General features: G+C 52.0%; 1 protein-coding gene across 2 annotated transcripts in view; it reads right to left on the bottom strand.

Annotated features, from left to right (window-relative positions):
- Nucleotides 1–22,326, bottom strand: part of UPF1 (UPF1 RNA helicase and ATPase) — a gene marked incomplete at both ends in the record, with an annotated part of 38,403 nt that overhangs the window by 2,869 nt on the left and 13,208 nt on the right. The window contains 16 exons of one of the 2 annotated variants that reach the window (XM_080715964.1): nucleotides 481–637; nucleotides 868–985; nucleotides 2,515–2,728; nucleotides 3,349–3,492; nucleotides 5,154–5,268; nucleotides 5,360–5,524; nucleotides 5,906–6,024; nucleotides 6,099–6,258; nucleotides 6,409–6,517; nucleotides 7,196–7,294; nucleotides 7,446–7,563; nucleotides 8,173–8,334; nucleotides 9,653–9,833; nucleotides 10,038–10,205; nucleotides 13,118–13,207; nucleotides 14,588–14,727. In XM_080715964.1, coding sequence (XP_080572090.1) covers nucleotides 481–637; nucleotides 868–985; nucleotides 2,515–2,728; nucleotides 3,349–3,492; nucleotides 5,154–5,268; nucleotides 5,360–5,524; nucleotides 5,906–6,024; nucleotides 6,099–6,258; nucleotides 6,409–6,517; nucleotides 7,196–7,294; nucleotides 7,446–7,563; nucleotides 8,173–8,334; nucleotides 9,653–9,833; nucleotides 10,038–10,205; nucleotides 13,118–13,207; nucleotides 14,588–14,727 — 2,259 coding nt within the window. The remainder of the gene's footprint in view (nucleotides 1–480; nucleotides 638–867; nucleotides 986–2,514; nucleotides 2,729–3,348; nucleotides 3,493–5,153; nucleotides 5,269–5,359; nucleotides 5,525–5,905; nucleotides 6,025–6,098; nucleotides 6,259–6,408; nucleotides 6,518–7,195; nucleotides 7,295–7,445; nucleotides 7,564–8,172; nucleotides 8,335–9,652; nucleotides 9,834–10,037; nucleotides 10,206–13,117; nucleotides 13,208–14,587; nucleotides 14,728–22,326) is intronic. The other variant, XM_080715965.1, reaches the window with a different exon arrangement.

Below are 22,326 nucleotides of genomic sequence, written 5' to 3'. Positions count from 1 at the left end.
ACGACACGTGCCATCCAACGCCACTGGCCAGCAGGGACCCGGTGGCTGCAGACGCCCGAGGCCTCCTGGCTGGCCGTCCCTTACTCTCCTGCTCATTTTTCTTTTTCTGTGGTAGCAGGGAGGGAGCCCAGGGTCTTGCATGTGCTGGGCAAGCACTAACCATTGAGCAATACCCTATTTTCTTTTCGTTCTTCAACAACAACACACACATAGGCCCATCCTGGAAAATCCAAGAAAGAACAGACGCCGCCTGCAATCTTGCCCGAGACTTGCGTGGGGTTCATCGCCACCGGGGGATGACCAGAGCTCTGCCTCCCGCCCTCAAAGGGGCATCCGCCCTGGGGGTTAACAAAGGTGCGAACGCCACCTGCTCCCTTCCTGTTCAACCTTGGAGTCGTTTTCAAGTTTACTTAGAAACCACATTCTGCACACAGCAGCCTCTGGGAGCGTGCTGGCGACGCAGCAGGGCACCCTGCGTACCTGGTAGAGCTTGGTGTGCAGGGAGCCGCTGAACTGCATGTACTGTACCAGGTAGGAGCGCTGGCCCTCGTAGGGCGTGATGATGCCTATCTGGTCGGGCTTGGCGCCCGCCTTGAGCAGCTTCGTGGTGATCTTCTCCACGTTGGCCGCTTCCGTCCTGAGAAAACCCGATTTCAGCGATGAGCCCCATCCCGGAGGTGGAGCTGTAAGGGGGGCAGCCCCGGCTCAACAGACCCAGGGGCCACGAGGGCGGCGCCGCTGGCATCGCCAGTGTGGCCTCAGCTATGCTCCCTTGTTTTGTACCGGGAGAACCAGGATCAAAGGAAAGATCCGCAGGTGGGCTTAGGAAAACGGGGGAAGGAGCCCTCGCGGCGGTGCCCTGCCTACCTGTTTAGGTAAGATGTGCCTGAGCTGGCGATCTCCTCCTGGCCCTGAGTCACGTAGAAGAACATGGGCTTATCGGGCTGGGGCCACTGGAAGTCAAAGCCCTTCTTCACACGGTCCGCTGCCACGAAGAGGAGAGAAAGACGTGTCACATCCAGGGAGTAAGGCGCTTGAGCGTGTGCCCATGGGTGGGCACCCAGGTCCAGGCAGAGGAGTTCAGGGTGAAGCCAGGCCACGCGCCTGCTGGCAGCACCTCTCTGGAGCCTGCCCCACCGGCCACTGCTAGGCATGCTTGTGCTGGGTGCCCACGCCCTGGCTCCCCCCGGGCATCCTTGACGCCCGCAGCAGCAGAGCGGCGGGCACGCTGTGCCTGCCTGGGTGTTTCCTCACACTGTCAGTATTTCCTCACAGCAGCCCCTCCCCTAGAAGAAAAATATGATGCAGCAGAGCCGGACACTAAGGCGGACAGTCACCGTAGATACCAAGACCCTGGTGTCCCGATGGCAACGAGCACAGTCCATTCAGCTGGTCTCAGGGAGGCAGGGCCAGAGGGTAAGGCTCGAGACCTACAGCCCAGGGGCTTGCACATGTGCCCACAGGCCCCGGGGCTTGCACACGGCGGCACGTGCGGGCCTCAGACTGGCAGGCTTCTTTAGAATTGAGGACTGGTTCTGTGCATGTGCTTACTTGGTAAACCTGATTGAGCAAGGTGCCTACCACAGGACACATGCTTACTATGTTTAAAAAAGAATTTACCAAGCACAGCAGCATATGCGTGTAAGCCCAGCACTTGGAGGCAGAGACAGGAGGATCACAAGTTCAAGACCAGCCTTAGCAGCTTAGTGAGACCCTCAGCAACCTAACAAAGCCGTTTCTTCAAAACAAAAAATAAAACAGTGCTGGGAGTGTAGCTTGGAAGCAGTATGCTCCTGCATTCAATCCCCAGTACCACAAAAAATAATAAAAATAATTTTTTTTTGCAGTGCTGGGATAGAATCCACAGCCTGTGTGGCGCCAGGCAAGCACTAACCCCAGCATTGAGGCGGTGGCGGGAAGGAGAGCTTGGGCCCTACAGACACCTCAGTCAGTGGCTGTTCAGGATTCTGGGCTTTGAGAATCCTTTACAAGCACCTAACACACCGCCCAACAGAGCCAAGCCAGTGTCCGAACTTCTGTTCCCAACGACATGCTTGGGGCTGTATGAGCCCTGTCTGAATTCCTAGGAAGTGACTCAGGATTTTTTTTTGGGGGGGTACTAGGGAGTGAACTCAGGCATGTTCTACCTACAAGCCACACCTCCAGCACTTTTATTATATTTTTAAAATTTGAAACAGAGTCTTGCTAAGATGCTGGGAATGGCTCTGAACCGGCAATCCTCCTGCCTCAGAGTCCCAAGTATCAGGACTGGAGGCGTGAACTATCACCCCTGGCCGTGACTCAGGACTTTAAGGACACTGATTCCCTGCACCACACCCTGGGTTCCCACACTCTTCTCTGAGGCACTCCTGTCAAGACCTCACATAATGTGTTGTATGCAATGGCCGCCACTAGGCAGGCCTCTCAGGAAGGACCCTGGAAGACCACTCGTCCTCCTGGGCCAACCTGGACACCCACTTCTCCCGAAGGCCCCACCTCAGGCAGACCCATTACCTGCAGTGACACCGTTCTGGAGAGAGCCCTCATAGAAGATGTTGGATGGGAAGGCGCTGAGCGCGGGGTGCATCCGGTACTGCACCTGCAGGCGGATGGGGCGGATGCCCAGCACCACCAGGCGCTCGAAGAGCGACTGTGACAGTCCAGCCTTGGCTGCCTTCTTGCACATCACCACTGGGCCCAGCTGACAGTGGTCGCCCACAAGGATGAGCTGCAGAGGGAGCCAACACATGTTAAAAACTTCAAGCCAGCCGGGCACGCTGGCGCACTCTTGTAATCCCAGCATTTGGGAGGCTGAGACCAGAGGATCGCAGTCTGAGGATAGCAGTTACTTAGGTCCTAAACAACCCAGTGAGACCCTATTTCAAAATAAAAATAGGGCTGGAGGTGTAGCTCAGAGGTAGAATGCCCCTGGGTTCCATCCCCAGTACCGAAAAAATAAATAAAAATAAAAACTTCAAGCAAGAAACGGCCTAGCTGGGCGTGGTGGCGCACGCTTATAATCCCAACCTTCGGGAGGCTGAGACTGGAGAATCGCGGTTTGCGGACAGCCTCAGCTACTTATTAAGGCCCTTCACAATTTAGTGAGACCCTGTTCTCAGACCCACAAAAAAAAAAAAAAAAAAAAAAAAAAAAAAAAAGTACACGCCGTGACAAACAGCCCCACGAGCCCGCCCTCCAGCACCACAAGGGCCTTCCGTGTGCTCCTTGCTGGACACCCACCAGCATCAGGAGACATTTTTAACAAACAAGATCCAGGCATTAAGAACTGCATTAAGAACCACACACACTGGTTTCCAAATAAATTGCAGTAGGGGCAAAGCGGCCCACCTGCTTTGCTCCAAGGACTACGGGAACCATGCACTCCGGCTCGGTGGCTTGGGTGCTCTCGTCGATTAAAATGGAGCGGAACTGCATCTTGGCGAGCCTCGGGTCACCGGCACCCACGCAGGTGCAGCAGATGACATCTGCATTCTGAGGAGAGGGTACAGAGAAATCAGGGCATCTGCATGGCACGTGCTGCCAGTCCTGGAGGACAGCAGGTAGGTGGGCAGGGCACAGAGGGCATTTCCTTCCATGCTCCCCTCCTGCAGTATTTCTTTCTTTTGGTGGTACTGGGGATGGAACCCAGGTGTTTTTCTGTCCAGGCTGCTGTGACCAGTAACTTAAGGTCCTAGAATCATGGTTTGCTAGGAATGACCTTTTTTTTCTTTTTCTTTTTCAGAACTGAGGATGGAACCCAGGGGCATTCGACCACTGAACTACATCTCTGGTCCTATTTTTTATTCTTTATTTTTAAACAGAGTCTCACTATGTTGTGGAAGGCCTCTCTAAATAGCTGAGGCTGGCCCTCGAACCTGTGATCCTTCTGTCTCAGCCTCCCAAATATTGGGATTACAAACTTGCCTCCAACCTGAGTTTAGGGGTGACTTTTCTACATACATATAACTACACATCTCACAACGGCCTCTAGGGGGCAGTACTGAGCTGACAAGACCTGCACCAGGGCTGAGATTCCACTTTTGGTAGGTTGGTTTGTTATAAAAAAGTGGGACAGCCAGGCATAGTGGTGTATGCTTGTAATCCCAGTACTTGGGAGACCAAAACAGGACTGCAATTCATGGACAGCCTCAGCTACTTAGTGAGGCCCTTTGCAATTCAGTGAGACCCGGTTTCAAAATAAAGATTAAAAAATAGGGCTGGGGGGTATAGCTTGGAGCTAGAATGCTTCTGGGTCCCACCCCCAGCACCACAAAAATAAATAAATAAATAAATAAATAAATAAATAAATAAATAAATAAAAAATCAAGACAAAATATTTTAGACCCACCAACCCCCCAGGGACATAGATCAGGTCCCAGTAGTACAGGGGCTGACGGTGTGGGAATCACATGGCACAGGGTATCCTCAGTTGTGGGGATGAGGCAATGACAGATACAGGAGCATTAGTCTGTCCTGGCCTGAAGGTGCCATTAGAAACCCTGTACACTTGCCAAGCGTGGTGGCACACACTCGTAATCCCAGCATTCAGGAGGCTGAGACAGGAGGATCTGGGTTCACAGCCAGCCTCAGCTACTAATGAGGCCCTTTGCAACTTAATGACCCTGTTTTAAAATAAAGAAAAAAAAAATAGGGCTAGGTGTGGTGATGCACGCTCGTAATTCCGGTATTTGGGAGGCTGAGAAAGGAGGATCACAGTTCGCGGAGAGCCTCAGCTACTTAGTAGGGCCCTTTGCAACTCAGTGAGATCCTGTTTCAAAATGAAGAATAAAAAATGGGGCTGCAAGCTGGGCATGGTGGCGCACGCTTGTAATCCCAGCATTCGGGAGGCTGAGACCGGAGGATTGCTATTTGCAGACAGCCTCAGCTACTTAGCGAGGCCCTCTGCAACTCAGTGAGACCCGGTTTCAAAATAAAGAATAAAAAATAGGGCAGGGGGTGCAGCTCGGAGGTTGAATGCCCCTGGGTTTCATCCCCAGACCCGCAAAAAAAAAAAAAAAAAAGAAAAAGAAAAAGGCTAGGGTGTAGCTCAGAGGTAGAATGTTCCTGGGTTCCATCCCCAGTGCTGCAAGAAAAGGAAGGAAGGGAGGGAGGGGGGGAGACACCGTGCAGACTCCCAGCCAGGCCCCGCTCACCATGAGCAGCTCTCTCTCAGCGGTGCGCTTCAGGGCCCGGTACCGCTTCTCGTCCGCAGACGACAGCTCCCCTGTCTCGTCCTTCAGCTGCTGCAGCTTCTGCAGCTCCGGCATGCTGCAAGCACAGAGCAGTCAGTGGGCGGGGAGCTCGCTGCACGCTGGTGAGCGCGGAGCCTGGCGACAGCCGCGGGGCTGGCCGGACACACCTGTCCATGTTCCTGATCTGGTTGTGGAGGGCCAGGAAGGACACAGGAGAGTCGATGGCCTCGCGGCTCTTGGCACAGAGGCGCACAACTTTCAGCCCCGTCTGGTGGATCTTCTCGGTCAGCTGATCCACAGCTATGTTGCTTGGAGCACAGACAAGCACAGGCCTGGAACGAGATGCAAACGTCTCAGTGCTTGCCCAGAGGAAATTCAGTGAATGTAATGAGCCAAGGCTTTCAACAGGCAGTGACGCCAGCCTGGGTCTGTGCCTACGAGTGGAGGTGACACGGTGCCCAGGAGCCACTGCACCAGCCGTCAGGGGTGCCGCCCCACCGGCTTTCAAGAGATCCAACTCCTGAGAAGGGACACCAGTGACCTGGTCCACGCCCCGCCTCCTGACCATGCCATGGGGCCTCAGGGATTCTGAGCCCAGCACCGTGCTCGCGCCGTCGGCAGCAGGCTCTCTAAAGCAGTCGCCAAGGCCACACTGAGCCAGGCTGCCGACACGCAGGGCTCCGCACTCACTGCCCAGCCCCGGCGCCTCCTACCCATTGCCTTGCCGTGCCAGGTGGTAGACAATGGTGGCTGAGGTCACAGTTTTCCCCGTGCCCGGTGGGCCCTGGATCAGACTCAGAGGTCTCTGCAGCACAGTCTTCACAGCGTAGACCTTCAAGTACAGACCAAGGTTAAACACAGTGGTGGCGCGGAGGCCCTGGCACAGGAGCGGGTGCCCCCACAGACCTGGGAGTGGTTGAGGTCGGGCAGCCCCTGTGCCGTGAAGCGCTTGGGGAGCTGGCACTTGATGATCACGTCCTCCACCTCGTGGCCGAGCAGCTTGTGGTAGATGTAGCCCGACACCGAGGTCTCGTCCACAGCAAAGGTCTTCAGGGCACTCTGCATCCTGTGGGGCAGTACAGGTCAGTACCAGGGAGCTAGGAACTGTGTCCCTGGCTGCCAGGACCAGAGCGCAGAGTCCCTGAAGGCCGCAGGTGGAAGCCCCACAACAGTGGCAAATGCAATCAACTGGCACCATGGAAAGGAGCAGACATACCTATCAAATGAGGTCGACTTCCATACAAAATCCACCTGGAAATTATGGGTCACCTCCACGGGCGCACCCACACTGCTGCGCAGTTCAATGGCGATCTCATCACCATAATCTGGTGTCGAGTTAAGTTTGCTTCCTTGTCCGAGGCCAGATTTCTCTTTCCCAGGAGCCCTTGGTTTATGGTCTTTTTTTGGGGGGGATGGAACCTTGGGGCATTCTACCTCTGAGCTACACCCCCAGCCCTGTATTTCTATTCTTTATCTTGAAACAGGGTCTCACTGAGTTGCAGAGGGCCTCACCCAGTAGCTGAGGCTACACTCGAACCACGATCCTCCTGTCTCAGCCTCCCAAATGCTGGGATTACAATCGTGCACCAGCACACCCGGCTTATGGTCTTATCTTTAGTGGAGCTGGGGATTGAAAGCAGGGGCAGTCTACCTCTGGGCTACATCCCCAACCCTTTTTATTTTGAAAAAGGGTCTCACTAAGTTGCTGAGGCTGGCCTCAAATCTATTATATTCCTGTCTCAGCCTCCCAAGTCCTGGGATAACAGATGTGTACCACTACGCCTGGCTATTGGTTTATGGTATTTAAAGAGCACTCATCCGGTTTAGATCTTTCCTCTGTACCAGATGCTGACAATGTGCAGAACCATCACCACACCATCAGAGTCCAGAGTCTATACCCCTACACACACGCACGCTCGAACGCAGGCGAGGCCGCAGAGATCGTTGGACTAGCTCCCGAGTGCCGACACACCCAGGGCCAGCCCCGCGCACACAAAGGATACTGTCAGGGACTTTGATGACGTGGCCGATCCCTTTCCACAGGGGCGCCAGGTCCCCTTTGTACCGTAGGCATATCTCATCCCCCTGCATGAGCCGCATGTCTTGCGGTGAGGAAAAAAGGCAGGGAATTAGCGCTTTTAACACATGCCAGAGCTTCCACCAAGAACAGTCAAATAAAGGGGCACTGTACAAGGGCAGAATTAGGAGTTTTATGCTACTTATAGTCACAAATATTTTAAAACTTAAAATCACCTCTTAACCAAATTATGACTAAATCCTCATTACCAGAGTCAGTCTTGGGCAAAGTGAAGTAGGCGATTCTCTTCTTGTTAAGGCCCAGGTCCCACCTGACCGTGATGTTATCTTGAGTCTGAACACATGGAAAACAAGAGCCCGGTTAGCCTGCACACAGACGCGGGCCTGGTCGCCACATGTCCAGCTCACCCGAGGCGGTGACTTCCACAAAGGCCAAGCCTGCGGCCACGCACAGGACTTTGGGTATAGCAAGAGGCACCCGCGGCCTGAAATGCCATCTGGGAGAGAAGCGGTCAGAAACCTCGGAACCCACATACGGCGACCATCTGTAGGACAGGAGGAGGCGTCTTCCTGGCTCGTGGACCATGAGCACTAGCTGTGAGAGGGAGAGAAGGTAGGTAGAAGGGCCGTGCTGGGGCTCCTGTCTCCTGGACATGTTCTCTGTGGGAACCTGGCACGAGGTCTAACTCGTAGCTGTAGGCAAAGCTGCAAACCAGACTGCAAGGGATTTTGTTGGATTTAAAAACAGCAAACAGACCGACGTCTGCTCCGATGGCTGGGGCACTGACCATACACAACTGCTGTGCCACTGGTCCATGGTCCCGTCCCGGTCCAGAGCCTAGAGAGGAAAGCACCCTCCCCAACCTTAGGAGAGAAAAAAAAGAGAGAGAAAAAGAGCGCGCGCGCACTAGAGCCGGAGCCCCACGCCCTGCACACACATCACCTGCGACTCTTTCAGTTTCTTATCATAGTCGGCCTCCAGCTTGACCAGGGGGCCGAAGATGTTCTGGTACTGGTAGGCATCCTCGTACCGCAGGAGTACATGCTGCGGCTCCTCGTCCACCCCCGGCTTTTCCAGGTCCTCCAAGGTGGCCGAGGGGTTTTCCTGTGAGAGGAGAACAGCACAGTGCTTGCCCCATCTCCACCCACAGGTGACAAGCCAGAGCCCAGGAGGCACAAAGGACAGATGGCCCACACTTCAGAATGGCCCGGGAAGGTTTGGGGAGCGCCTGGTGTTACTAAGGCAGTGCGTGGTGTTCCCTGCAATGTGCACAGCCCGCCCTGGGCTTGGGACTCCACGCACGGTGCTTCAGGCTGAAGCTGGGGCCCACTGGACACGCTTGGATCTCAAAGGCTGCCCCTAACCTGGCAGGGCTCTGGCACCCCGTGGCCATGAGGCTCTTCCATTGGTGACCTCTCCCCTTAGCGAGCTCTACACTAGTGGGACAGAACAGTATATGGGAACAATGAAGAAACTTGGGCAACTGGAAAACCAAAGTGGAGAAGTACCAGGACAGAGAATGCTTGAAAAATGATTTACACTCCAAGTAACACCAAGATCCTATTGCCCAGTGCATGGCTCTGCCTACAATCTCAGCCACTCAGAGGCTGAGACAAAGGATTACAGGCTGCAGGGTTGGGGTCAGCCTGGGGTACTTAGTGAGACCCTGTCTCAAAAGAAAAAATAAAGAGGTCTGGCAGTGCAGCTCAGAGGTAGAATGCCCCCTAGGTTCAATTCCCAGTATCTAAAAAAAACAAACCCTATTTTAAAATTTCTGAATGGGTGCTGAATTAATACCTCTAACCTAGGCCATGCATGGTGCATGCTTGTAATTCCAGTTTGGGGAGGTTGCGACAGGAAGATCACGGGTTTACGGCCAGCATCAGCTATGTGGTGAGGCCCTCTGCAACTTAGTGAGATCCTGTTTCAAAATAAATGGGGGTGTAGCTCAAGGTAGAAAACCTCTGGGCTCAATCCCCAGTTCCAAAAAGAAAGAAAAGAAATAAAAATGTGCCTCTAACCTAGACAGTAGAACTAATTTTACCCAAAGGCAGTGGGCAGTCACTGCGAATGTGCAGCGGATGCAGGACCTGTTTCTGTGGAGCCCTCTCCTCACCCCACCTCCTTCCTACAGGACAGCTGTCTCGCCGTGTCACCGGCATCCTAAGCCTTCCCAACTGCATGGGCCTGGGCTCCTTGGGCTAAGGCTAGTCCCCAAACACCCACTCCTGTGCCCACCTCGCCTCCGAACAACAGAGCTTCCCTTTCCAGGCCACGTGGGTCAGTCCAGGGCCCTCAAGTCACTCTGGCGCATCCTTCCCAATGCTGCAGTGGCCTCACCGGGCTGGCCGTTTCAGGGGGCACTGAGGTCTAGTGGGAAGCGGGCTCAGGGGGCAGGCGGACGCGCATTCTCTGTGCGTACCTTCCAGAGCTCCTCCAGCTTGTTGATCTGCTGGGCGGTGATCTGCCGCGCCCGCAGCTGCTCTTGCTCAGAGGGAATCTTGACCAGCCAGGACAGGAAGCACCGGTCCTGGATCAGCGGCTGCCACTGAGAGCTGTCCCAGTTGATGTCCTTAAGGCTGCTCTGGCTGGCACAGGGCTGCCTGCAGGCACAGAGCGCCCGGTGTCAGGACCCCCCCAAAGAAGCCATCCTGCCTTTTTAGGTGATCATGGTCCTTTCCAATTCAGTAATAAATAGCATCTCCCTACTCATGGGACCCTCAAGTCTAAAACTCCAGACAGAATGTTTCTGCAAGACTTTCTGTGACTTACGCAGAGCCACCCAGGAGAGCTGCTCCCACACCCACCTGCACAGCAGCACCACAACCGAGTCGGCCTTGGCCGGGATGAAGCCCAGCAGGAAGACGTTGCGGCACCCGCAGTTGTAGCACTCCAACACCGTCTCCCCCAGCGGCCCATCCTTGTGCAGGGTCACCTCCTTGCACTTTGCCCTCACGAGGTGGTTCACAATGTGGCTGAAATCAGGAAATGATGTGCAGTTAACACCCAGAGTCTGGCTTTTCACCACTTCCAATTCTCGAGCCCCTGTTAAAAGTTCCGGTACCAGTCACGGTCCATTAGCAGAGGCAGTCACACCTCATCCACCTGGCCTCCCCGGGGAGCAGCCCTCCCTGAACTGGCTCTGCGCTGAGCGCACAACTCAGCCCCGCCTCGGCGGCCTTGGTGGAAGACTTCCTTCCGAACACGCTCCACAGAGCCCTTGCTGCCTTTCCCTTTTTTTTCCTTTCAGTTCCTGGTTTTCTTTTTCTAAGTACTGGGAACTGAATGCAGGGCTACTCTATCACTGAGCTATACCTTCAGCCTTTTCGAGACAGGGTCTTGCTAAGTTGCCCAGCTGGCCCTGAACTGTGAGCCCTCTTGCCTTTGTACTAAAGGAACGACCATGGCACAGGGTTTCCCGGCTTTCTTAAACCCAACCCCCCCAGGCCCCAACTTAACCTACTGCCAGGGCCAGGCTGCCATCTGGACAGAGGAGGGTTTCTGCTCTGTCCTCTTCTGCTCAGTCATTTCTCAAGGCCCCTATGCCTACTTCTAGGAGCCACGGCCCCTCCTAACTGCTGCAAAACAGAAACCTTGATAACTGAACATACAAGGAGCCAGAGCACAGTAAAATGATGGCGCGGGGCTCCGGCCACTCTGGGGGACCAAGGCTCCCCCACCCAGTGTGGTCCTGCACTGCACTCTGCACCCTGCCAAGCCAGCCATACCTGCTAACTGTCCTGAGCAAGCCAGCTGCAGCTCCCAGACCTTCCTTTCCTTACCATTCTCTCTCTGGAACGTCCCACCCTCCTACCACCCCAGCTTTAGCTCACATGCCATCTTCTAACCCACTCTTGCCGCCACAAGGCCCTCTGGCTTATCTAACCAACCAACCATGGCCACCTTGGCATCCTACGAGTCCAGACTTCTCTGGGCATTTTATCAGAAGCAGCGATTCCCTGTGGCGGCTCCCTGAGGGCAGGGGGCCGCCTATCACTTTTTCTGCCAGGCCTTGCACGAAGCTGCAGTGCTGGCAGCCCGAGCCTGCTTGCTCTTGGAGGCCCTTTGCTTGCTGCCCGGTTCTCGGCTGTGCTGACCGGAAGTTGGAGTTACCAGCTAAGAAAAAAAATTTTTTTTGGTGGTACTGGAGATGGAACACAGGGGCATTCTACCTCTGAGCTAAACCCAGCTATATTTTTTATTCTTTATTTTGAAACAGGGTCTCACTAAGTTGCTGAGAGCCTCACTAAGTAGCGGAGGCTAGCTGCGAACCGCGATTCTCTTGTCTCAGCTTCCCAAATGATGGGGTTACAAGCGTCTGCCACCACGCCCAGCTCACTAAAAAATTTTTGAGCAGGATGTGGTGGTGCACGCTTGTCATCCCAGCACTTGGGAGGCTGAGACAGGAGGACTGTGCAGGTTTGAAGCCAGCCTCAGCTACTCAGTGAGGCTCTCAGCAACTTAGTGAGACCCTGTTTCCAAATAAAATATAAAATAAGCCTGGGAAAGTAGCCGGGGGTATAAAGCCCCTGGGTTCCATTCCTAGTACCACATACACACACACACACACACACACACACACACACACACACACACAAAAACACAGAAATGTTTTTATTGCTTTTTCCTATATGAGAAGAAGTCTCATCAACACAACACTTAAAATTATCTGGGATAGACCAGGCGTGGTGGCACACGCTTGTAATCCCCATGCTTGGGAGGTGGAGACAGGAGGATAACACAGGTTCGAAGCCAGCCTCAGCTACTTAGTTAGACTCTCAGCAACTTAATGAGACCCTGTTTCCAAATAAAATAGAAAATAGGCCTGGGAGTATATATAGCCCAGAGGTAGAAAAGACCCTGGGTGGTTCAACCCCAGTAACACCACCACCAAAAAAAAAAAAAAAAAAAAAAAAAGAGACCCTGTTTCCAAATAAAAAATATAAAAATAGGTCTGGGAGTGTAGCCCGGTGGTAGAAGGGTTTCTAGGAACCCCAGTACCACACACACACACACAAATTATCTGGGATACCCTGAAAATGGGCAGACACATCTTGCTTACCCTGAAGATGAGTTCCTTCTAAAATCTCTTGAAGACACCAGTCCCTTCCTGGCCTTGTCCCAACACCACACACTAGAGGCTAACTCTAGAGGACGCAGTGCCTGGCCTCTTGGAGCTGTGTGCGACGCGCACACCTGCCCGCCTTTGTCACTTCCTTTCTCCAAACACACCCCAGAAAGGTCCTGCTGCCTTGCTGGCGCCTGGGCAGCCTCTGCACACTGCTCTCCAGCAGAAAGTGAAGCTGACCGGCCATGATCGCTGACTTCCTCCTGAAACCTGGCACCGCGCTAGGACACTCGTCTTGTCCCAAACACAGAACAAGGGACCCCGCCACAGCTGCTGCTGATCAACAGCAGGAAGGGGAGCCCAGCACGGACAGTCAAGTGAACTTAATTTAATCCGATGATTCAGGATCTGGCCTGAATTAGCCTCAGGACTCCTCTGCGGAGCCAGGCCAGAATGAGCCTTCTGAGGAACTGGCTCCCCTGGGTGCCCGTGGCCGCCCTGGGAACAGCCTCCCCATAATGAAGACCAACGGGCGTGCCAGCAGCTCATCTTGCAGAGAAAGAGAAATAAAAACTGGGATGAGAATTAAGCCAACCCTACTTGCATAATAAAAAGAACCACAGAGAATAAATCAAGGGTAAATACATTAAGGCATTCACACACCACCATCTGTTTCAAGTTAAACCAGTCACAGAGGAAGAAAAAAACCAGGTTTGTTAGCGTGATTTTACATTGCACTCCACTTCAACATTTCCATAATTTACACACAAATCTGAGCACACCACTGATTAAAGACACATGCATGATTTGATTATCTACCTGCCAGAAGTATTTCCACGGCCGTTACAGAACCACTTTTTGCTGGTATTACAGTAAACCACGCAAGCAGGATCGTGTATTCCGCAGTAACTAAAAGAGTCCAAACATCAACAGTTAAAGTTGGAAGGTTGTTCTCTGGTTTTAATTTGGCAGGACATAAAACTCCTCTTACAACATTTTAAAGTTTTTCATTAAGCATATATTCAAACCCAACAATCCCAGAAACTAAGGCACACAGGTCAAATGTAGACTCCCAAAGAGGAGAAAGCAGAGAAGCCAGGCGGCAGTGGCCTCTCATAGGAGTGGGGCTCCCAGGCCCTGGGCAGGGCTACCAGCAGGCGAGGGGGCTAGAGCACAGAGGCCTCGATGCCCAAGGCCATTCTAAGCCTCTCCCGGTTGGCCTCATGTTCCCGGAGCCCCAACTCTTGCAACTCTGTGGGCACAGTGAGCCTTGGGCTCCGGCAGAGGGCGCCATGCTCCCAGGAAACTCAGCACAAATCAGGCGCCCGCGCAGAAGCAAAAGCAAAAAGCACCTTGGGAGGACCTGGCCCCCAACTCCAGCCTGGATTTTTGAAAATCAACATACCAAAAACACTCGCTTTGCACAGAGTTATGCTTGTATACAAGACCAAGAGTCCACTGGGCGTAGTGGCGCATGCTTATAATCCCAGCATTCGGAGAATGAGACAGGAGGACTGTGGTTCGCAGCCAGCCTCAGCAACTTGGTGAGGCCCTTTGCAACTCAGTGAGACCCTATTTCAAAATAAATTAAGAAAAATAGGGCTGGGGGTGTAGCTCGGAGGTAGAATGCCCCTGGGTTCCATCCCTAGTGTACCACAAAAAAAGAAAGGAAAAAGAAAGAGCCAAGAGTCAATCTCAGTCCTCCAAGGCAAGGCGAGGGAGAAGCCCCTCATCTCACAGTACGGAGACTGCAGGAAGGCCAGGGGCTGAGCTGCGTAACCCTGCAACTCACAGCTGACACACTACCGTGTTCATAAACCATTTGTAAATTACGATGAGCAGTGCGCCAAAATCAAATGTCAGCCCATGAGCTGGAGGAAAGTGCCATTCTTTCCAGAGTTAACCTACAAGCAGCCAGTGGGGACTGCAGTGGTGGGCACACAGAGGGCCGGCATGCCCAGGCCTGCCCTGAATGGCCAGGTGTCCTGTGCAAAATTATTTTATCTCTTTTGATCTTAATTTCCTCATGTGTGATTAACAAAAAACGCAAATTAAGTCCAAACATAAGGGATGGCCCTGTTGGAGACAAGAATTCCAAATTTGGTCAACATGCAGGTCTACACACGACTACTCCCGTCCAATTCTCCTCTGCACAGGCAGCAGAGCATCTTAAGAATCCCACAGCAATCCCTCTGTGGTCCTGCTGCTCTTACCCGTCAGCCCCCGGCACTCACTTAACAGCTAGTGCCCCCATTAGGATGCACAGAGCCCACCTCCCCACCGGCTCACCTGCAGGCATGGATGGGCAGGTCCTTGGTGTAGTAGGTGTCTTCTTCATCCTCCTCGAAGTTCAGCTCTGCCAGCAGCTGGCTGGTCTTGGCCACACTATCATCCACAGCTCCATTCTGCAGGATGCCCTCGGGTCCAACCTGCAGGACAGCAGTGTCACCCATGGAAGGCCCAGCTGCCGGAGGCTCTGGGACCTGGCCTGCTCTCTCTCAGCTCTGAGACAGTCTAGTTTATGCTGAATGGATTCCTCACACTCTTCCTCCCTATCAAACCCACCATCAAAATCAGCCCTGGCAGCCTAGGGTATCTACCCCACCCATCACTGTCCACTCAGTTGACCCTTGCCTGGCCACAGAGCAGAGTCCATGGCCTATAACTAGGATGCTAAGCAAAACGCTGTGTTTCCAAGATGAGAGCCACCGGAGCCAGATGACTGTTAGGAAGCCGCTCCCAGCCCAGGAACAGATGCAGAGCATGAGCCCTGAGGGCCAGGCCCAGCACAATGAGGGCTCAGGCAGCACCAGCAGTGCGGGCTACAGCTCCCACCACACCCACTGACACCTCCAGGTGCCCAGGAGATAGTCTTCAACTGTGAAACAGAAACTACTGAGCGCCTTCCTCAACCAGGCCATACCCTGCACTCTTACTCCTTACAACAGCAAAAGCCAACAGAGGGCAATTTTAACCAGCTTGTGAACTGCACAGGGCACTGCACGGTCACGCCCTCTGGGACATGCTGACTCAGCAGCCCAGAGCAGAGCTGTGGCCTTAGACCACAGGTCAGCCATCGCCTCCGACCAGGCTGGTCAGGAAGCACAGCATCTCAAGGTTACAGTGGAACACAGCGGGACGCACAATGCAGTCCAGGAAAGAGCTAGCGGGAGCCCAGGGCAGATGCTGGGTCTCTGATCCCTAAGATTCCCACCATACCCTGAGTGGTACGCGGGGACCAGACAAGTGAAAGAGGAGGCCTCCCCCAGCCACCTCCCTGGAGGGGGAACAGGACCTGCAAGGGTACCATTCTGCCCACCGTTCTCACCAGTCAGAGGTGTGGGGGGGAATCTCTAGTGAACATTGCCAAGGCACACGTGTGTGTGTGTGTGTGTGTGTGTGTGTGTGTGTGTGTGCGCGCGCGCATTACTGGGGACTGAACCCAGGGGCATTCTAACTCTGAGCTACATTAGCCCTATTTTATTTATTTTGAAATGGTTTCACTAAATTGTAGAGGATTCCACTAAGTTGCTCAGTTGCTTCTGTCTGAGCTTCCCGAGACCTGGGATCACAGGCATGCGACACAATGCCCTGCTGCATCTGGATTTTTTAGGGACACCTGTCTTTAACGTGCTTGGCTCAGACTGCAAAACCACCTCACTGTCTGGTGTCATCTAATATAGTGTGTGTGTGTGTGTGTGTGTGAGAGAGAGAGAGAGAGTGTGTGTGTGTGTGTGTGAGAGAGAGAGAGAGAAAGAGAGAGAGAGAGAGAGAGAGAGAGAGAGAGAGAGAGAGAGAATATGAATGTGTGTGTGTGTGTGTGTGTGTCTGTTGGGGGTACAGGGGTTGAACCCAGGGGCATTTTCTACCTCTGAACTACATCCCAGCACTATTTTTTTTTTTAAATTTGGAAACAGTCTCATTAAGTTGCTGAGAGCCTAAGTAGCTGAAGCTTGCCACAAACCTGAGATTTTCCTGTTTCAGCCTCCCAAGTACTGGGATAGGTATGAGCCACCACACCTGGCTCCAACATACTTTTTTTTTTTTGGTGGTACTGGGGGTGGAACCCAGGGGCTTTCTACCTCCGGGCTATACTTCCAGACCTTTTATATATATATTTTATTTGGAAACAGGGTCTAAGTTGCTGAGAGCCTCACTAAGTAGCTGAGGCTGGCTTCGAACCCATGTGATCCTCCTGTATCAGCCTCCCAAGCACGGGGATTACAAGCGTGCGCCACCACGCCCGGCTCCAATATACTTTTTTAGAAGCAATCACAGAGCTCATTACATACTTTGCTTTGTTTAGAAAAAAAATTGGAGCTGTGCATAATGGTGCACGTAGCCCCAGTACTTAAGAGGCTAATACAGGAGGCCTGCAGGTTTGAGGACAGCCTCAGCAATTTAATGTGGCCCTCAAAAACTTAGTGAGAACCTGTTTCAAAATAAAAAAGGGATGAAAGTACAGTGCAGGGGAAGAATGCCTCTGGGTTCAATCCTCAGTACCACACACACACAAGCTTCAGCAGGCGTGGTGATGCGTTCTAGTAATCCTAGTACTGGGAGGCTGAGAGAGAAAGACCCTGGGTTCAAAGCCAGCCTTAGCAGAGTGAGACCCTCATCAACCCAGAGACCCTGTTTCAAAATAAAAATAAAACCCAGGCATGGCGGCTCAGGCCTGCAATCCCAATATTTGGGAGGCTAAATCAGGATAATCTCAGGTTTGAGGCCAGTGTCAGCAATTAGCAAGACCCTGTTTCCAAATAAAAAGAAGCCAGGCGTGGTGGTACATGTTTGTAATCCCAGTATTCGGGAGGCTGAGACTGGAGGATCGCGGTTCACGGACTGCCTCAGCTACTTAGTGAGGCCCTTTGCAACTCAGTGAGACCTTGCTTCAAAATAAAAAATACAAATAGAGCCGGGTGTGGTGGCGCACACTTGTAATCCCAGCATTTGAGAGGCTGAGTCCTGGAAGATTGCGGTTCGCAGACAGCCTCAGCTACTTAGGCCCTCTGTAACTCAGTGAGGCCGCCTTTCCTAGAAATTTTATACAGCCGGGTGTGGTGGCGCACTCCATAATCCCAGCGTTTGGGAGGCGGAGACAGGAGGATCACAGTTCACGGACAGCCTCAGCTACTTAAAGAGGCCCTTCGCAACTCAGTGAGACCCTCTTTCAAAATAAAGTAAAAAAAATAGGGTTGGGGGTGTTGCTTGGAGCTAGTAGATTGCCCCTGGGTTCCCATCCCCAGGACTGGAAAAAAAAAAAAAAGAAAAAAAAAGAAAAGAGGAAAAAGAAAATATTTGCAAGCCAGGCTGGTGGTGCATGCCTGTAATCCCAATACTTGAGAGACTGAGATAGAGGATCACAGGTTCAAGACCAGCCTCAACAACTACCAAGACCCTCTGCAACTTAGTGAGACCCTATTTCAAAATAAAAAGGGTTGAGAGTATAGCAGGCAGCACCTGCCTACATGTGAGGCTCTGGATTTAATCTCCAGTACAGGAAAAGAAAAAAAGTACTGCACAAAAAAAAAGAGAGAGGGGAGAGGGAGAAGGAGAATAAAGAGGGAGGAAAGGGGGGGTGTTTGCTAACTTTTAGTCCAGAAGAGCTCCTAAAATTCACAATCACATTCTGTACATGTTTTGCTTGCTTGTTTATTCTGGGGGGATGAAACCCAGGACCTCACATATGCTAGATAAACACTCGACCACTGAGCTATGCCCCTAGCCCCAGGTTTCATAAATTTTTACATGTAAAATAATATCCCAAAACTGGGCGTGGTGGCGCACGCTTGTAATACCAGTACTTGGGAAGCTGAGACAGGAGGACCGCACAGGTTCAAAGCCAGCCTCAGCTACTGAGTGAGGCTCTCAGCAACTTAGTAAGACCCTGTTTCCAAATAAAATATTAAAAAATAGGTCTGGGGGTATAGCCTGGAGGTAGAAAGCCCATGGGTTCCATCCCCAATACCACAAAATTAAATTAAATTAAATTAAAAATATCCCAAACCAGGCACGGAGGACTCCTGTAATCTGGACATTGAACAGGAGAATCACAGATTCAAGGTCAGCCTTCAGCAACATAGTCAGGCCCTCCAGAACTTAGTGAGACTGTTTCAAAATAAAAAATAAAAAAGTGCTGGCTAGGGGTATAACTCAGAGGTAGAATGCCCCTGGGTTCAAATCCCAGTACCACATAAAAAATAATAAAGTAGGGCTGGGGGTGGAGCTCAGGGGTAGAATGCAGAAACTATGCATGCGTGCATACACACATCTTAGCCAGGCGTGGTGGCTCAGGCCTGTAATCCCACTGCTCAAGAGGCTGAGACAGGAGGATCACAGGTTTAAAGCCAGCCTCAGGAATTTAGCAAGACTCTTAGCAACTAGTAGGGCTGAGGGTGTGGCTCAGTCAGAATGCCCCTGGATTCAATCCCATTATCACACACACACAAAGAAAAACAAGAAAATACTTGGTGACAGACATTTGGACCTATACTTTACTGTAATGTGGAGTGATACAAACACCACCACCTGAGCTGAGCACGCTGGCCCTGCCAACTCTTGCCACAACCTGCACCTCCCCAAATGGGCTGCACAAAGGCTGCAGAGCCCATCTCTCTGCAGTGCACTTACCCCAGAGTAATAAGGCACAAAAACCCAAGAGTGCTCCAGGAACCCCTGGGACAGTGTAGTGTGGACGTTCCCGCACCCGACAAGCGGGAAAGCCACAGAGGAGTCCGCACTCCAAGGCCCAGCAGCCCCTGCAGCTAGCCCTACACACACATGTACACGCGCCAGGGCTTGCCTCCGCCTGGAAATGGCCTGGCTCTGATATGAGCTAGTTCTATAGACAGCTTATTAGTTTCATCCTCCACCCTGAAAACTTTAAAGCTAAACATTAATCTAAAAAGCAAGCCGGGCGTGGTGGCGCACGCTTGTAATCCCAGCATTTGGGAGGCTGAGACAGGAGGATCATGGTTCCAGGACAGCCTTAACTACTTAGTGAGGCCCTCTGCAACTCAGTGAGACCCTGTTTCAAAATAAAGAATAAAAAATAGGACTGGGGATGGAGCTCAGAGGTAGAATGCTCCTGAACTCCATCCCCAATACTACAATAAACTAATTAATTAAAAGTACATTTATCTCTAGAAACTATTACTGACTTAAAACAATGCTCTTAAGCTAGGCGTGGTGACACAGGCTTGTAATCCCAGTACTTGGGAGGCTGAGACAGGAGGATCTAAGGTTCATGGTCAGCCTCAGCAACTCTGTGAGACCCTCTGTGATTTAGCGTGACCCTATTTAAAAATAAAAAATAAAGCCGGGCGTGGTGGTGCACACTTGTAATCCCTGTGGAGACAGGAGGATCCCGCAGATTCGAAGCCAGCCTTTGCTGGCTTAAGAGACCCTGTTTCACCGGGCGTGGTGGTGCACGCTTGTAATCCCCGCCCTTGGGAGGTGGAGACAGGAGGATTGCGCTGGTTCGGAGCCAGCCTTGCTGGCTTAAGAGACCTTGTTTCCAAATTTTAAAAAAGTATAAAATAGGTCTGGGGGTGTAGCCCGGAGGTAGACGGGCTTCCAGGAACCCCAGTATTACCAAAAAAAAAAAAAAAGAGAGAGACCCTGTTTCCAAAATAAAATATAAAATAGGTCTGGGAGTGTAGCCTGGAGGTAGAAGGCCCCTGGGTTCCACCCCCAGTACCACCAAAAAATAAAATAAAAATAAAATAAAATAAAATAGGGCTGGAGGTATAGAATGCCTGTGGGTTTCATCCCTAGTACCACCTAAAAACAAAAACAAAAATCAATGCTCTAGGGGAGCGTGCCTGGTACAAAGGAGGGACACAACCCATACCGGGCGACAGGACAGGTGAGGGAGAAGAGGGTCCTAGGCCAGCACAGAGCTGCTGCTAGGGCACTGAAAGTCCTCACGCTGCTCAGAGGCCAAGGCTCCCTGTAGCCCCTCCCTGAGACTCCAGTTGCAGGTCTCAAGCCAGCTACCAGCTGGGCATGCTGGCGCACACTTGTAATCCCAGCCTTTGGGAGGCTGAGGCAGGAGGATCACGGTTTGTGGATAGCCTCAGCTATTTAGTGAAGCCCTGTTTCAAAATAAAGAACAAAAAATAGGGCTGGGGGTGTCTCTCAGAGGTAGAATTCCCCTGGGTTCCTACCCTAGTACCATTAAAAAAAAGAGAGAGCGTCAGCTACCCAGCCCCATATAAGGGCCCTGGGACCAGATCCCAAAGCCCTTTAGTCCTGCTCCAGAGACAAACCCAGCTGCAACAGAAACTATGCTCTAGGTCACCTAAGAACGGTGGAGCTCATCAGTCCTGTATGTGTTTTTTGCCCAGAAAATTAACAAGATACAATAGAACTCTATGCAATCAGAGCAGCAAGAAGGCAAGAAAAAAGGGCTCTATGTTCCCTCAGAGGAAAGCCCAGGAATTCAAAATTCATCCCTTTCACATTCTGGTGTCAACTCAGACCAGATTCCTTTCCACACTTCACAAGTACCATCCTGCTCAGTCCCTGCCTATGCCAGCGTCCCAGGACCTTTGCACTTGTCTCCTCTTACCCTTGGCATGGCTGGCTCCGTGTCCTTCAAAAGGCCTTGGGTCACAGGCACCTCCAGGCAGGCCTCCTGATCCCATCATGGGGTCCCAGTGGAGCCCTGCTTGTCCTGCTCCCTGCTGTGAGGCCAGCACCCAAAAGGAGCCTGCATACAGGAGGCCCAGAGAAGCCTGACATCTCCCCAGCTTTGTATTCAACAAAATTCCAAACCTACAGAACTGCACAAGCACCCCCCCAACACACACTCACAAGAACATGGACCTGTAGCCGCTCTTTCACTCTGCACACACCTACATCTACTTTTCCAGATCACTAGAACCATGGGCCAGTACCGGGGCTTTCCCCCCATCCACATGCATGGCTTGCTCAAGAACACAGTGTGGGCCAGGCGTGGTGATACATGCTTGTAATCCCAGGATCTGGGAGGCTGAGACCAGAGGTTGCGGTTCACAGACATCCTCAGCTACTTAGCAAGGCCCTTCACAACTCAGTGAGACCCCGCTTCAAAAAATAAAATGACAAGCCAGGCGTGGTGGTGCACACTTGTAATCCCTGCACTTGGGAGGCTGAGAAAGGAGGATCACACAGGTTCGAAGCCAGCCTCGGCTACTTAGTGAGGCTCTCAGAAACTTAGTGAGACCCTGTTTCCAAATTAAGTATAAAAAAAGGTCTGGGAGTATAGCCCAGAGGTAGAAAAGCCCTTGGTTTCCACCCCTCGCACCACTAAATAAATAAAATAAAACAAAATAAAAAGACTAGCCGGGTATGGTGGTGCACACTTGTCATCCCAGCACTTGGGAGGCTGAGACAGGAGGATCACACAGGTTCGAAGCCAGCCTCAGCTACTTAGTGAGGCTCTCAGCAACTTAGTGAGACCCTGTTTCCAAATAAAGTATAAAATAGGTCTGGGAGTACAGCCCAGAGGTAGAAAAGCCTCTGGGTTCCACCCCTAGTAAAACACACACACACACACACACACACACACACACACACACACACACACACACACACACGGGCTGAGGGTGTAGCTCAGAATGCCCCTGGGCATTTCCAGTACCACAAAAAAAAAAAAAAAAAAAAAAAAAGAAAAGAAAGAAAGAAAGAAAAAGAACACAAGAAGAACACAGTGTGGCTGGGCGCGGTAGTGATAGCACACGCTTGTAATCCCAGTACTTGGGAAGCTGAGACAGGAGGATTACACAGGTTCAAAGCCAGCCTCAGCTACTTAGTGAGACTCTGTTTCCAAATAAAAAAATATAAAATAGGTCTGAGAGTGTAGTCCAGTGGTAGGAAGGCCCTGGGTTCCATCCTCCTCCTCCCAAAAAAGTGTGGCTCTAACACTGGTCTAGATACACAAATGCACATTTCCCCTAATCATGTCCTTTTTCATTATTTTAACTGAAGACCCAGTTACCAGCATACCACTGAACTGCATCATGCACTAGAACTTGGCATTTTTA

The sequence above is a fragment of the Muscardinus avellanarius genome (assembly GCF_963383645.1).
Source record: "Muscardinus avellanarius genome assembly, chromosome: 18".
NCBI classification, from domain to species: Eukaryota; Metazoa; Chordata; class Mammalia; order Rodentia; family Gliridae; genus Muscardinus; species Muscardinus avellanarius.
The sequence above is the reverse complement of the archived record's forward strand: the minus strand, read 5'-3'. Positions and strand labels throughout refer to the sequence as shown.